General features: G+C 30.7%; 2 protein-coding genes across 10 annotated transcripts in view; one reads left to right on the top strand and one right to left on the bottom strand.

The window, feature by feature from the left end:
* Nucleotides 1–15,000, bottom strand: part of LOC124956573 (SET and MYND domain-containing protein 4) — a 44,506-nt gene that overhangs the window by 17,416 nt on the left and 12,090 nt on the right. For all 8 annotated transcript variants that reach the window (XM_047512550.1, XM_047512546.1, XM_047512545.1 and 5 more), the window contains one exon: nucleotides 4,740–4,882. In XM_047512550.1, coding sequence (XP_047368506.1) covers nucleotides 4,740–4,882 — 143 coding nt within the window. The remainder of the gene's footprint in view (nucleotides 1–4,739; nucleotides 4,883–15,000) is intronic.
* LOC124956575 (growth factor receptor-bound protein 10-like) overlaps nucleotides 1–15,000 on the top strand; it is a 437,491-nt gene that overhangs the window by 12,943 nt on the left and 409,548 nt on the right. The gene's annotated exons all lie outside the window — the stretch shown is intronic.

Below are 15,000 nucleotides of genomic sequence, written 5' to 3' on the forward strand. Positions count from 1 at the left end.
CAGCCCCCACCCTCCCAGCCCCCTTCCGTACCACTCCCCTTTTTGTTTGAAACCCTTCTTATATCATTCCAGGCACGCACGAGAATACACCCTAACGAAATTACTTACCGTGCAACGCGAATCATGTTCGGGTTTATGCGAACGGTCGATATTTTGTCGATCCTTTGTATACCTTCAATTTGGATCTCATTCTATCTGTCTATCTATGTATATGATCTCTATGTCTTTTCAAGCTTCTATTAACTAGGTTAGTTCGTAGGACTTTAATAAAATCGTACGACAATTTTTCGCATCGAAGAAAATCAAATCAGAATGAGTTCGTTTCATATAGTTCAAATGAAACTTCATTTTGTTCGAAAAGGAAACGAATTTCGAAGAATTACTTACATATATACACGAACGTGTATGCATGTATATATGTATGTAAGTTAATATGTGTGTGTATGTATGTGTGTTCGGGGTCAAAAATAACGAAATTGATTTTTACTTATTTCGCTATTCGTCGTATAGCAAAACGAAATCGTTGAGATAAATAAGAAAGAGAAAAAATGGAGAACGAAAAAAAGAAAAAAAAAAGAGAGAGAGAGAGAGAGAGAGAGAAAGAAGAGAGAGAGAAAATAAATGAAATCAATTCTAGTTTGACGTAGACTCAAAATAATTTCAAGTTGTGCACTTTGGGAACACGCTACACACCTCGGACACTTCGAACGATTATTGTTTATACGATAATGGAATAATTTTGACTCCGAAAGAAGACAAAAATATTGGGGAAAGTAAAGAAAAGGGGGGAAAAAAAAAAAAAAACAAAATTCATGCGTCATGAAACGTGCAAATCGTTGTTTTAAATAAGCACGAACTTGATCCTGAATTGTCTCCTATAAAAACCCTGTATGCATGACTAGGGTTAAAAGAAAAAAAGAAAAAAAAAAAAAAAAAAAAAAAAAAGAAAAAATGAAGAGAAACTACAAAAAAAAAAAAAAAAAAAAAAAAAAAAGAAGAAAAAAAAGAAAAGAAAAAAGAGGGATAAAAAGATTAAACCAATAGGTAAGTCTTTATCATATCCTCTTTGTTGCGATATCGACTTTGTATCTTGATCGCGTCGTCCCAAAGGTATTGTCCCAAAAGCAGAATAAGTAACAGTTGTGCTTATATAAAAGAGAATAGGGATGAGGGATAATACGAGAGAAAGAGAGATAGATAGATAGATAGATAGATAGAGAGAGATAGAGAGAGAGAGAGAGGGAGAGACAGAGATAGAGATGGATAGAGAGAAATGACAAAAGTTTAGCGGTTCGAAGGAGTTCACTGTGGTCGTCCACAAAGGAACGCGTCTGCTTGCATTAATCCTCGTCTCGTCGTTGTTTACGGCGATGCGAATGAAGCGATTGCTATACGAGTAGCGAGAAAAGTTACTTAACCCTTTCTATCTAGACGGGTTACTAAACGTGACTATATAGACAACCAGTACGTTGAAAGTTCGGCTTATACCAAAATCCAAGTTTGACTATAGTCAACCCCAGAAAATTTTCCCCCTTTCGAATTAAGAACTCTTGGTAAACGTGGAATATCTAGCTCTTCGTGAAAACTCTCTCTCTCTCTCTCTCTCTCTCTCTCTCTCTCTTTCTTCGTGTCAAAGGAATCCGTGGTGGTTTAAAATATGATCTCAGATTGGGAAAATTAAATTACGGCGATTGAAATTGCAAATGATCTTTTTTTTCATTTCTTTTTCTTTTTGAATGCGTTTGTAATTTAATAGATATATTCGTTTATATTAATTATATTCACTTTTATCAGATTTATAATGAGAACGTTGTCGGCTAATGTTGTTGTTTAATTTTTTTTTCGTTTTTCATTTTTTTTTTTTTTTTTTTTTTTTTTTTTTTGTCGTTGCTCTCTTTTCTTCTCTTTCTTTTTTTTCTACATCGAGAATCCATTGTGGTATTTTTACTTTGCGTGTAAAAAGAAAGAGAAAAAAAGGAAAAAAAAAAGAAGAAGAAGAAGAAAAAAAGAAAAGGAAGATAAAGAACAATCGTAATAAATAGAAAATAATATTAAAAGTAATAATTAAAATATAAATTATTTTTTTACATGTATACGTACTCGTAAGTAAAGGTAATACGCCTAAAGGGAAAGAAAAATATAATGAAGGAAAAAAGAAGAAAGATAAATAAAAAAGAATCTCAGGTATAATCGAATTTTAAATTATCGCCTGACTCGCTTTTCACATTGGCATATATATATATATTAATTTATTGATATTATTGTTAATTGTATTTGTTATGTTTGTTGTTTAAATTTCATATAACTTGAGTAAGAAAACAAATAGTAATTTGCATAATACGACCAAGTATTAGATGTTACCCCTGTACTTTGAACTGTACGCTTGTGATTCAACTATCTCGTACAGTAATAATAGTAGTAGTAAAAGTAATAGTAGTAGTAGTAGTAGTAGTAGTAGTAGTAGTAGTAGTAGTAGTTGTAGTATTAGTCCTATCGACTAATTCTACGAAAGGGTTGGCGAAAGGGTTAACATTATAACTAACGACGTCTTATGTATACCTGTTTCTATTGGAGTTATCAAAATTTCTTGTTTTGAAATAAGAACATGTTATTAACGAAAACAAGTATTTTGCATATATATATATATATATATATATATATATATATATATATATATTATATATATTCGTTTATATTGTTTATTCAATAAAAATCATTGACGTACTTCAGTCATGACTTATACTAATTTTATGAAATATGATTAATAGTAAATATTAAAAAGTAAAATATAAGATCTTGATAAGAAAAAGAAAAGTAAGCAGAAGAAGAAGAAATAGAAAAATTGAGGAAAAAATATCTAGCAAGTTATTTCGTTTACTATTTGATAGATAAGAGAGGGAAAAAAAAAAAAAAAAAAAAAAAAAAAAAAAAAAAAAAAAGAAAAAAAATTCCAACGTTAAAGCTCATCGTAAACGCATGAAAAACGCATACGAATTAGCGACTAATTTGAGTTCAGGAAACTGAACGATTTGTTCGAAGGTAGTTTAGAGTAATTAACAGGGATATCGGTCGTTGAATTAATTAACGGATATATCGTTTTTTATTTCTCCTCTCCTTTTCCTCTCTTCTTTACTCTCCCCTTTTACTTTTTCTTTTTTTCTTTATTTGTTTTCAGTACCTCTCTTTAAAACACCCATTTAATTCCTAGAAGTACTTGTGCTTCTACATGGAAGAGTTTGAAAGAAGAAAAAGAAGAAAAAAAAAAACAAAAATGGAAAAAAAAAGAAAAGGAAAGAAAAGAAAAGAAAAGAAAAGAAAAGAAAAGAAAAAAAAAAAAAAGGGAAGTCCCTTCTTTTAATCCTTCGTTAATCCTCCTATTTTATTTACCATCAAATAAACGATTCTAAACATTTCTAAAATCGATCGAAGGTAACGATTGAACGTTGAATAATTGTTGAACACGTACCGTGCCAAGTCATTTTTGCCTGACTTGTCGTTCAGGCCATATATGTATTTTCAGTGCATTAAATAAATATGACTGCGTGTACCACCGGTGGCACACGTGGCCCGAAGATCAAGTTTAACGTGTACCACCGGTGGTACACGTAGCACGAAACGTGTTAACCGATCATCGACGAATGATTATTCACGATGAAAGAACGAACGTGTGAATAAATTTTGTTTGTTCGTAAACGAAGTATCACGAATGAGAAATTAGTCAAGTAAATTTATGAAAAAACATTTCCATTGAATTTTTATGGGATATAGGAACAATGGGGAATACGGAAACTACGATTATTGATGGTAGATTTATAAAAAGAGTTAGAGATAAGAGACAGACAGACAGACAGACAGACAGATAGACAGACAGGCAGACAGATAGACAGACAGATAGAAAGAAAGAAAGAAAGAAAGAAAGAGAGAGAAAGAGAAGGATAATCCGACAGGTAAAATTTACGTGGTAGTATTTTCTCTTTCGCAAAAAAAGAAAAGAAAAAAAAAGAGAGAGAGAGAGAGAGAGAGAGATTGAGAGAAGAAAGAGATAAACGCTAGGAAAAGTGTTCTTCGTTATCTTTGCGTTTGAACTGTCGTCAGGATACTACGTTAGATCTAGTAAAGATGCTTATAGTCATCATAGTTGTCATAGTAATCGTAATAATCATAGTAGTCGATGTCCCTATTACGATATCGTTCGTCCCTTTCCTTTAATATCTGTATCTGTATCTGTATCTGTATCTGTTTCTTTATTCTTATCATCCGTCGAAGATAAGGAGAGTAATGAGATCGTTACAGATTTCATCTATCTCCTTAAACCTTCTCGTTATCCTAAGATTACACACACTCTCCAATTACAAGTTTCTCTCTAAGACAATATTATTTCATGGTAATAGAAGACGTTAGATCGTGATTATATGCATACGGATATTATAATATTTTATATATCATAATAAATCTTTATACACATAGATAAGAATTATCGAACCTTCATTCTTTCATTTATCTAATATATTTCTATTTAATCTATCTATCTATTTATCTATATATGAATGGGATCTATTTATCTATCTATTGCATTTTTTCAATTCGTTTTGATGTTAAACTTCGAAAGGTTCTTCCTTTTTTTTTTCTTTTTTTCTTTTCTTTTTTTTTTCTTTTTTTTTTTTTTTTTTTTTGAACGATAGACCTGTCAAAATTCGCTAGAGATTCTTCGAACTATCATATCTCGAAAGTTTACTTACGTTTTATCGTTGTCTCTCGATAGGATCGGATCTTTATGTCGGACGGCTTGTCATTTATTTCCTGTGATCCGTACGGGACGACGGATTTTGCGTTTTCTTCCAGTATACGTTTGCACTCTTCTTTCATTCTCTCTAGTTCAGTTCTAAATCATAAAAATGATGTCTTTATCAAATATGTTTTCATTAAAAAAAAAAAAAAAAAAAAAAAAAAAAAAAAGAAAAAAAAAATATAAACAATAAAATTAATTAATAAAATATTTAATACAATTCTATAATGCATTTAGAATTTTATGCACAGAATTTTAGAACCAATCTTCTTTTTTCTTTTTTTTTTTTTTTTTTATTGTTTCTTTTCTTCTTTTTTCTTCTTTTTCTTTTTTGAATATCGAATAATATAAATGAAAAAACGTTGAAAGCTTTTACAAGTTACCATTATAATAATGTCTGTCATTGTAATGATTTATTTGTTATTTAAGAAAAATCAGATTAGATTTATTCATAGATATTTAATATTATATATATATATATATATTTCTTTTTTTTTTTCTTTTTTTACTTTTCTTTCGTTCTTTCAAGTTTTCCTTCGTAAATTACATTCATTACAATTTTATACGCAACATTAAAATTCTGTATGAATCATAGGATCTTATAGGAGGAGGAAAAGGAGGAAAAGGAGGAGGAGGAGGAGGAGGAGGACTACGAAGATGACGATGAAGTTCAATGTCGTTCGTTTTAATAGTTCTAAACGTTGGCGCGGTATTGCAATCCTTTCTAGTGGAAATATCTTTAGGTGAAAGCATAGATAATAGTTAGGATAGGTAGGTAGGTAGGTAGGTAGGTAGAAATGGAGAGAAGGAGGGTTGGAGGGAGGGAGGGAGGAAGAAAGTTGGGAGATGTGTCGCGTATTAAGCACATGTCTCATATTTAGTATCTCTAACGTTACCCTATTTATAAATACGTATATGCATTTATATATGCATGCACGTACATACCTACGTACGTATATATATGTATATATGTGTGTGTGTGTGTTGTATGTATGCGTTTATATATGTATTACGTCATCTAACGTCAGATAACGGGATAATCATGTCGTACAGACAAGTTTTATCACATTTTCTTACGGATAATTAATTAGGTCGTTTTATCGTAACGTAACGCAGTATGATATAGATATGTACGACCGCATTCTAAGTATTCCTCGTCTACGTTGTCGTCTTTATTAAAGCGTAGAGAGAGAGAGAGAGAGAGAGAGAGAGAGAGAGATAGAGAGATAGAGAGATAAATAAAGATATATATATATATATATATATTTAATAGAAAGAATGAATGAGTGAGAGAGAGAGAGAGAGAGAGAGAGATAGAGAGAAATAAAGATATAGATATATATATATATATATATATATATATATATATATAGAGAGAGAGAGAGAGAGAGATAAAGAGAAAGAGATAGAGAATGACATTCGCATGAATAGAGAGAAGATACGAGATATCAAAAGCAAGAGTTTCTCTTCGTGAATATTTCGTGAATCTTATGTTTCACGAGAACGTTATCCAGCTTATCTTTCGAAACGTTGCTTTTAGATAACTTTTAATGATTATTTTGATGGTTAGTGGGAACTAAAGTAAGAAACACCTAATCATGTATATTAACTTCGTGCATTCTCGGCAACTTCATTTACCTATGATGCATTTCAAATCAAATATCTATCTATCTATATCTATTTATCTATGTTTGTATGTATGTATATATGTGTGTGTGTGTGTGTGTGTGTGTGTGTGTGTGTGTGTGTGTGTATCATACTTCTCTTCGTGCGAGATTCGAGATAATGTGGTTTCTACGTTGTTGATGATAACGCGTACGGAAAGAGTAATATCGTCGAAACGATGAATATGAAAATGTATATTCATGATTGTTCAATTTAATGAAGCCTTAAAATGTGCCTAATCTTTTTTTCTTTTTCTCTCTCTCTCTCTCTCTCTCTCTCCCTCTCTCTCTCTTTTTTTTCTTTCTTTTATTTCTTCTCTTCCTCTTTCTCTCGACTGTGAGTATGATTTTGTTAAAGATCAAATAAATCTCGATTAAATTTATTCTCCTGAAGAGAGAGAGAGAGAGAGAGAGAGAGAGAGAGAGAGAGGGGGGGAGACGATGTAGAAAGTATCATCATCTGTTTATCTATCTTATCGTAGATAACAGGTATATCTTGACTTCTTTGTGCATTGAATTTTATAGATTGGACGTTCGTAAAAACCCTTGATTTCTTTTTTTTTTTTTTTTCCAACTTTAAATATATACATACGCGTACATTTTTTAATCCTAGAAATCTACGAAAAAATATAGTTATTTATAAATAAATAATATTTGTGAAACCTTATCGATGATTATTTAAAAAAAAAAAAAAAAAAAAAAAAAAAAAAAAAAAAAAAAAAAAAAAAGAAAAAAGAGAGGAAGAAGAGGAAGAAGAAAAACAATGATGTAAAAAATAACACGTTCAATATGTCTCGTTCCAAATTTCGCTATTATTATTTAAAGTACATATATTATATTGGATATATAATATTGTTCGATAATTGTTATCGTCGTATTATTGATACCAATTAAAATTAATAAATACAAATTATCAAATGTAATGTATTTAATTAGCCACAATTATTGATGAATATTATTCTATTAAATGTCGTCGACAAAAGGCCACGTCAAATTGTGTAAATTATTAAAAATACTTTTGTTCATTATATTCGACGATAATATTAATATTATCGAACAATTGTTTTGACGGCAGATAGAATCGAACGACGTGAAACGTTTGAAATTATTAATATTTGTGATAAAAAAAAATTTATGAAATATACTTAAAGAATACTTTTCTTTTTCGTTATTTTTTTTTTTTTTTTTCATATTCTAATAACAATGTCGTTAATGAAATCGATTAATGTAACTTTTAACGGATGACGAAAATATATATATATTTCTTTTTTCTTTTTTTTTTTTTTTTTTTGATAAAAAGTAGATAAGAAATTTCGAGATATCGTTCGAAATTATTTAATGGAGAAAATGGCAGAATTAGTAAAGTTGAAGGTGACTAGCGGGGATAATAATTTGAGAAATAGGACGAAAATGATCTACGTAAACGCTTTGATAAAGCTTCGATCAAACGTGTACCCTTTGATCGAACTCTCGGTTCTTAGAAAGCTCGTCTAATTTCAAATATCTATCACAGATACACATTCGTACGTCTATCCATTCACTCACACTTATCCATTCACAAACACGCATTCAGATACACACGTTATTTATAATTTCAATATAATTCATGAATTAAATAAAAAAAAATAATAATAAATATAATAAATATAAATTAAAGAATAATAAATATAAATTATAAATTAAATAAATCTATATTTAATATATATATATATATATATCTACGTATATAGGTATAGAATAATATCGTAAAATTTTTTCTTGTGCGAATAATATTTCCAATGATTATCGGATCGTCGCGAAAGGTTCGACCATGTGAGCAAGGGTTAATCCTAAGTTAGCATAGTAGGGAATGAGTAGATGAGGGAAAGGGGTGGATAGGGGAGGAGGGACCGTTCGGTACCAGTCTCGAGATAGACCTCGGTTATACCTCTAGCAGCGAGAACAGAGTAAACTTGATGCATCGATCGATCGCGCTCCAACGACGACGGAATAACATATTTCACCCCCTCACCCCCCATCACTCCGCTTTTTTTGTTTTGTTTCCTTCTTTTTTTTTTTTTTTCCTTTTTTGTTTTTTCTTTCTTTTTTTTTTTTTTTTTTTTTTCTTTATTTTTTTCTTTTTTTTTATTTTCGTCTGTTATTCCAAGACCATCCTCGATAAAAATGAAACGCGCATGAAACATTTCACAAGGTTCACGTTATATACATATATATATATATATATATGTATATATATATGTGTGTGTATGTACGTATGTATGCGTTTCTTTATTGATTTATCTATATTTCATATTTTTGATACACCGTCAAAGATACAAATCAACGAAAGTATATTTGTTTATAAATAATTATTATCAATGCGTAAATAATTTTCAATTTGAATTTGATATTCTCGATAATTATCATTTTTTAACATACGTATAAATCAACGATCCAATAGAATATCCATCAAAATGTCATAGATATTTCGATTATCTCTACGCATTTTTTTTTTTTTTTTTTTTTCCTATAGATTATAAATCTCTCTATTTCGATTTCTATCTATTATTTATCAATAAAATGGATAAATACTAATTATCTCCTATCTATCCTAATTTCTGTTTCATCCCAGTTACTTATCAATGCGTTTCGATGAATCCTTTAATTGAGAAATATTCGAAAAGTCAATTTAAATCTAAACCACGATTTTAATCGAACGAATGTATCCCCCTCTCCTCTTCCTCCCCTTTATCCCTACACAACTTCCCTGCACTCTTCCTGTTCCTCTCTCCCGTAGTATTCTTATTCATCGTATTTTTTTCACGTTAATTTGATCATCTTTCAAAGACCTGTTCGTTCATGATTGAATATAATTCGATTCATGTCAAACGAATTTAGATGGGCGAAAGAATGATTTTCTTTTTCTTCTTTTGCTTCCTTTTTTTTCGCTGTTCGTTTCTTTTTTTTTTTTTTTTTTTTTTTTTTTTTTTTTTTGCTCTTTTCTTTTTCCTTCGTAATTACTCCTCGTAAAACGTAAATATCATTGAGGAATATGACGTTTCTATTTTTGCTCTCTTTTTCACACTTTTTTTTTTCTTTCTTTCTTTTTTTTTTTTTCTCTTTCTTTCGTTTACTGGCACGCGGAGTGTGTCCATTCTTAATTTTACGAAGGAAAGAAGGGGTTTATGATTTAACAAGATATTCATTGTTAGAAAAAGTTCTTGAATTATTGAAAACGAGTGGGAGGGAGAGAGAGAGAGGGGGGGGGTAGAGGGGGAGGGAGATGGGTGTGATATGGTGGGTGGACGAAGAGGAGGATTTTTTAGTCGTAATTGCGACCATCGTCATTTATTACTTCCATTCGCGAAGCACGAGAAATTACTTAGGTACATGTCGGTAAGAGTTATCGTAGATAGGAAGAATAAACAGACGGGAAAAGAGAGAGAGAGAGAGAGATACATAGATAGATAGATAGATAAAGAGAGAGAAAGATAGAGAAAGACAGGTCTAGTTATACGAGAGATATATAGGTATTGTAAATAGAAGAAAAATTGAAGAGAGAGAGATAGAGATAGATTGATAGATAGATAGATAAAGAGACAGAGAGAGAGAGAGAGGGAGAGAGAGAAATAGAGATAGAGAGGGAGATAGAACACGGAAAGGAAAGGTATAGAGGAAAGAGACTTCGTTGACGTTTATGTTGATGGTTCGTTACGTTTCTCATTCCGAAGATGGATCGAGTACTCGTACAGTGGTGAACTCTCTCGTTTTTTTTTCTGTCCTTTACTTTTTTACTTCATTTTTTATTTATTCATTTCTTATCTTTTTTTTTTTTTCGTGCGTTAAATTCTTTCTTTCTTCTTTTTACTCCCCTCTCTCTTTCTCTCTCTCTCTCTCTCTCTCTCTCTCTCTCTCTCTCTCTCTCTGATTCTTTTTTCTTTCCTTTTCCTTTTCTTCTTCTTCTTTTTTTTCTTTTTTTTTTTTTTCTTTTTCTTTTTCTTTTTTTTTTCCCCTTTATTTCACAAATCGACAGGACAAAACACGATGTTATACGATCGTTCTTCTTTTACGTTCAATTTTTGCCCTGGGAATCGAAAAAGCGTGTTTGTGAAAAATAATAGGATATATCCCTACGGCAATGTTTGCCCTATTGAATTTTTCTTGATAAATAATATCATATATATATATATATATATATATATATATATATATATATATATATATATCGGGATGCTTGGTAAAGTTTTTTCGTTAACCCGTTATGATACTAACGAGGCACGTGTGTATAGTACGTAAGCGTATAGTATACTACGCTTGTGTTTATGTGTGTGTATTTATGCTCGTATGCGTTCGTATTAGTACGAATAAAAAACAAGGAAAAGAAAAAAAAAAAAAAAAAAAAAAAAAAAAAAAAAAAATAAAAAAAAATAAAAAGAACATTGCACGTTAGCCGGTTGTGATATCGTTTCGTTTCGTTTCGTTTTGTATCGTTTCATTTCGATACACGAAATTTCGAAACGATAATATCCATTTCTACGTTTCTACAGACCGACGATACTTTTTCAGATTTCAAAGACTTACGATCATACGGACAAGCGTAACAAAATTTGGCGGTGGCGGCGGCGGCAGTGAGGGGAGAGTGAGGGGCTTCGAACATCGATCGATAAAAATGCGACTCTACTCGCAGTCTATCTATCCGACGTATATATGATATATCCATGTACGCAACAAATATGTTTATCTACCCTCTGCACGTTTATCGATTTCTCTCTCTCTTTATATCTCTCTCTCTTTCTCTCTCTATATATATATCTCTCTCTCTCTCTCTCTCTTTTTCACTCTCTTCCTCTCTCTTTCTCTCTTTAGTCGACGGTGCATCCTCGATGAACGCACGATCTGTAACACCCTTTGCACTCACAGTATTTTCCCTTTTACGTATCGTCGAGCAAAGAAAAAGAGAGGGAGAGAGAGAGAGAGGGAGAGAGAGAGAGAGAGGGAGAGAGAGAGAGAGAGAGAGGGAGAGAAGAAAATAGAAAAAAAAACGTAGCTTTTTGATTTATGAGCATCTACCTAATTTTATTGGAACATATTTTTACTTCTCCAAACAAAAAAAAAAAAAAAAGAGAAAAAGGAAAAAGAAAAAAAATGAAGATATAAAAGATAAAAAAAAGAAAAAGAAATCTCTATAGATTGGTAACGAGGGTTTACGATGAATAATAGAATAGAAAGTTCCTCGATGTATTATAAATGATAGAAAATTCGATTTTTCGATCGACTATCTTTTCAGTTAGCTTGTTATCTCGGATTTTCTTTGGTCCTACGATCTATGTATGTACTTACTTATATACGTATGTACATAATATATTTCTGAAACGTTCATATATTTGCGTCTGTGTGTATATATATATATATATATATATATATATATATATATATATATATGTATGTATGTATGTATAGATACGAGTTATGAGACCGTAAACAAAATAAATAGTCGTATGTTAAGTGCATGATGGATTCGTTGAATTTTGAATTTATTGATTGGCTATATCAACTATCAAGACAAATTCGAGTTGAATTCGAGAATGAATTATCTTTAGTATAATAAATCATCAGTTATATTTTTCATAGTTTATTATTTATAATTTATATTTTATAGTACGATATTTTTTAATCGTTAATTACTATTAATTATATTAATTATTACTCTTAATCATTATTACTAATATTAATTCGAACTATTTCATAATTTCTATATTATAATTAAATCGATCGTATCGTTAAAGAAACCTTTTTATTTTTTTTCCATTTGAAAAACTTTTACGATAAATCAAAGATTATAAATTATTTCAGAGTTAGTTCAATAATTTAATCGTTTATTTTAAAAGTGGCCTAACTCCATTTATACTTAAATCGATGAATGAAAATGAAAATTTTAAATTCCAAATTATTTTTAAAGACAAATTACAACAGCAAAATTCAAGGACATAATTGACCTATTATAATATATACCATCGGAACATCATGATTTCTTCAAATCCCTTTCACAGACACAAAATCTAGATGAATACTAAATTGTTTTGTAATAAATTTATATTCATAATTTTGTACGTTATGTAGTTAAAAAATGTTTTGAAACGCATAAATTATGTTTTCGAAGTGTTTTAAAGATATGTAAAATAAATTGAATATTGTTTTTTTCCATTTGAAGCATCTTAAATTACGTTGAATGGACTTGGGCACCTTCAAATTTTATAATGAATCTGATTGTTAATTTTGAAAGTGGCCTAACTCCATTCTTGATAAGAAAACGCATATTATTCACTTATTAATTGCCACTATTTTAATAGGAACTATAAATTTAACACGCTTAGATACACTTAAGTAATATAACTCATTAATATCCTACACGTATATTTTTAAATTCATTAAAACGCAAATCCTTAAATATTTCGATTTGAAAATAAATGGAGTTATATTTTATGGAGCTAAGTACTATAAATGACTATACCGACTATAAATGATTATAAGGACTATACTGATTATAAAGACTATACTGACTATTGACTATATGACTATATGACTATCTTAGAAAATCGTGGAGAGAGAGAGAGAAACAGGTCCTTTGGGACTTCGGATACAAATTCTAAGAGGTTTCTTCCACAAAAAAATGCCCCCTACAAGGTTATCCCCGCCCCTACCAGTTTAATCCCTCCCCCTGGATACTTGGCCCCGCCTACTACCAGTTTAGCCCCGCCCCTGGGTATTCGGTTCCGCCCCCTAGTAAGTTATCCCCGCCTCCTGTCAGTTTTCCCACGCTCACAGGTGTATTTGGTCCCGCCCCCTACTGCTTTAACCCCGCCCTTCCTTGATTGTCTCCGCCCCCCGGGGGTGTGACCTCGCCTCTTAACAGTTTTGCTCCGCCTTATGTCAGTTTAGCTCCACCCCCTCTTTGATTAGCCCCGCCCCCTCTTGATTGATTAACCCCTGGGGTTTGACCCCGCCTCCTACCAGTTTAGCCCCGCCTACTCCTTGTTTGTCCCCGCCCCTGATGTATTTGGCCCCTCCCCTGGTGGTTTAGCCCCGCCTCTTGAGATATGTGGCCCCGCCCCCTATTAGGTTAGCCTCGCCCCCTGTGTATTTAGTCATTCTTTCTCTATGCTTCTTAGTCTTTTGTAGTGCAAAAGAAGTTCTTCTAAATTTCAGGTAGAAAGACTTTAAATAGCCTCATAAAAATTTAAATCGTCGTTCGTCTCATTTTAAGGAATTCTTTACGAACAGATGTTCCAATATGCACTTGCGCAAGAAGATATATAAAACAATCATATCATAACGATTGAATTGATAAGAATGATTTTATTATAAATAATATTATGTTTTAAATAATATATTAATTTCTTTTTGTTTACCGACAAGTATAAAAAAAATAGAAGGAAAAAGAATATTTGTTCGATTTGAAATGGAATAAATATTTCATTGAAAAGTCTTACGTATCGTATTAGAAGTTTTATCGGAAAAATTTGTGGCAATATCGTTCATTTGGGCAACGATATTTCGATGAAACATTTATTATTCGTTTAAGAGTGATTATTGAAACAGAAGGTTTCCTCTTTTTTTTTGTTTCCTTTTTTATTTATTTTTTTTCTTTTTTTTTTTTTTAATTTCCATAAAGTTATTCGTACATATAAGACTTTATTATTTAAACGTCGTTTTCCGTTTGTATATAATTAAACGAGATAAATTGTAAGAGAGAACAAATAAGTGAAACAAATGTAAAGATTTATTCATGTATTTTCATTCTAAATATAAAAATTTTTGGGGAATGATTAAATAAGGTAAAATGAATTCGTGATTAAGAAATACATAGTTTGCAAATTTATGCCTTTATGAAAACGTGATGGGAAAATAAAAAGAAAAAAGAAAGCAAAAGAAAAGGAAGAATGAAAGATGAAAAAAATTCAATGAAAAAGAAAAAAGAGAGAAAGTTGAAAGAGGAAGGAGGAAGAGGAAGAGGGAGAAAGAAGAAGAAGAAGAAGAAGAAGAAGAAGAAGAAAAAGAGGGATGGTTGGAAATGAATCGAATAGAAAGTCGAGTGGAAAGTAAATACGAAGAAAGAAAAAAAGAAAGAATGAACAATTTTATTGCCAAGGATTAAATGGAAAGGTGCTGATTTTTAATATCGGCAAACGTGAAATAGTCTTTCGTATTTGAAAAAAGTACCATCTCATTCGTTCGTGCGATATATTTCTCTCTATGATTTATATCGTTTCTATTCTAATCATAAATAATTAAATAAACAAGTAAATAAGTGCAATACTTATGTATCTTTTTATCGTATTACAAACTTTTCGAACGAATATTAAATTCCTCCTTGAAATCAGTTCGTTGGATGGTGAAACAATTTCAATCTTTATTATTATATCCTTTAATAATAAGTTAAACCGCAGGAGAATGGTTTGTAAAAGAGGAACGATTTATTCGATCTTGAATTTTCGATCACTTTATCTTCTTTATCGGATTCTTCGTTGAATGTTTTCTGTTAACCGCAAAGATATACATATATATATATAT

This window comes from Vespa velutina, chromosome 22, assembly GCF_912470025.1.
Source record: "Vespa velutina chromosome 22, iVesVel2.1, whole genome shotgun sequence".
NCBI classification, from domain to species: Eukaryota; Metazoa; Arthropoda; class Insecta; order Hymenoptera; family Vespidae; genus Vespa; species Vespa velutina.